The sequence below is a fragment of the Colobus angolensis genome, unplaced genomic scaffold (assembly GCF_000951035.1).
Source record: "Colobus angolensis palliatus isolate OR3802 unplaced genomic scaffold, Cang.pa_1.0 Scaffold222, whole genome shotgun sequence".
In the NCBI taxonomy this organism is placed as follows: Eukaryota; Metazoa; Chordata; class Mammalia; order Primates; family Cercopithecidae; genus Colobus; species Colobus angolensis.
Genome location: NW_012115400.1, coordinates 1950829 through 1952866, shown reverse-complemented (window position 1 = coordinate 1952866; position 2038 = coordinate 1950829). Strand labels below are relative to the sequence as shown.

General features: G+C 49.5%; 1 protein-coding gene across 1 annotated transcript in view; it reads right to left on the bottom strand.

Annotated features, from left to right (window-relative positions):
- ZAN (zonadhesin) overlaps positions 1-2038 on the bottom strand; it is a 71883-nt gene that overhangs the window by 16216 nt on the left and 53629 nt on the right. Inside the window, 1 exon segment of the mRNA XM_011943959.1 lies at positions 684-895. Within this exon segment, the coding sequence (XP_011799349.1) occupies positions 684-895 (212 nt within the window).

The following is a 2038-nucleotide window of genomic DNA, read 5'->3' as shown; positions in this document are numbered from 1 at the left end:
CACGCCTGTAATCCTAGCACTTTGGGAGGTTTGAGCCAGGTGGATCACCTGAGGTGAGGAGTTCAAGATCAGCCTGGCCAAAATAGTGAAACCCCATCTCTACTAAAAATACAAAAAGTAGCAGGGCGTGGTGGCGCTTGCCTGTAATCCCAGCTACACAGGAGACTGAGGCAAGAGAATCACTTGAACCCAGGAGGTGGAGGTTGTAGTGAGCAGAGATCATGCCACTGCACTCTAGCCTGCTGGATAATAGAGGGAGACTCCGTCTAAAAAAAAAAAAAAAAAACGAAAAAGGCACTGTGTTTGTGCTTGGTGTCTTACATAATGTTGTGCAGGAGGTACTACTGAACCCATTTTACAGATGAGGAAACGGAGATAACAGAGGTCATCTGACTCCTCAGTGGCACTATCAGGATTCAATCCTACGTCAGCTTGAAATGAGCCCATGGTCTTTCCACTATACCATGCCACATGCTCCTTGTTTGGATTCCTCAAATCCAAAACCCAAATCATGTGCCATCAGCCCAGACCTGGCTAGAGATCAATGTGCCACTCACACCAGCCTTCACACCCCGGGCCAGTTGTAAAGTCATGGGTATCCCAGGCGGAGAGAGGCGGAGAAAAGGAGAAAGCACTGCCCTCAAGCTGTGTTGCCTCCAGTCCCACTTCCCATGCCCACTCACAGGGATGGAGCCACCATGGGCATCCTTGCAGCCACACTGACTTCTGGGGACACACTTGTCCTCACTCAGCACATAGCCAGGCTGACAAATGCAGCCCTCAGCACAGGCAGAGGGGACTTTGGCGCCCTCACACCGGCCATCCAGGTCCCAGCAGGAGGGTGAGCAGGAGGGAAGGCAGTTGGTGTAGCTGCTGTAGGCAGGGCATTCCAGAGCTGTGGGTGAACGAGACAGTGGATCAGTGGAGAGGGTCACAGGGGAGCCAAGGTGGGCAGGGATTGTAGAAACCAGGCTATAGGTGGATGACCAATAAGGCTTGGGGAGCTTTTTTTTGTTCTTTTGTTATTCATTCAGAAAACATTTACTGAGTATGGGTTGTGTGCCAGGCTTTGGGGGAAAGAAAGGAACAAGTAGCTGGGCACCGTGGCTCATGCCTGTAATCCCAGCACTTTGGGAGGCCGAGGAGGGTGGATCATGAGGTCAGGAGATCGAGACCATCCTGGCCAACATGGTGAAACCCCGTCTCTACTAAAAATGCAACAACCAGGCATGTGGCAAGTGCCTGTAGTCCCAGCTACTCAGGAGGCTGAGGCAGGAGAATCGTTTGAACCCGGGAGACAGAGGTTGCAGTGAGCCAAGATCACACTACTGCACTCCAGCCTGGGCGACAGAGCAAGACTGTCTCAAAAAAAAAAAAAAAAAAAAAAGGAACAAGAATGACTCTCCCAAGTCAGCATGAAGGACCGTGGTCAAACAGTAACTGCAGCATGACCTTGACGTGCATGATCAGTAGGTGTGTTGACAGGCAAGAGTATACAAGGCATGATGGAGGCACAGAGAAGGGAGGTGTTAATTCTGTTGGGGGAGTTAAAGAAAGGCCCTTAAGCAAAAGTAGTGTGAACAAATGCAAATGTATACCATGTTCATGGATAGGAAGGCTCAGCAACATGGTGATGTTAGTTCTGCCTCAGTGAATGTACACATTTAATGTGATCTCAATAAAATATACCAAAAATTTTTTTTTATGAGGGGGCGGGGTGCAGAGACAGAGTCTCTCTCTGACGCCCAGGAGCGATCTTGGCTCATTGCAGCCTCTGCCTCCCCAGTTCCAGAGATTCTCCTACTTCAGCCTCCCAGGTAGCTGGGATTACAGGTATGCACTACCACACCAGGCTAATTTTTGTATTTTTAGTAGAGATGGGGTTTCACCATGTTGGCCAGGTTGGTCTCAAACTCCTGACCTCAGGTGATCCTCCCACATTAGCCTCCCAAAGTGCTAGGATTACAGGCATGAGCCACCGCACCCAGCCACCAAAAGTATTTTATATGTGTGTGTGTGCTTTTTTTTTTTTTTTTTA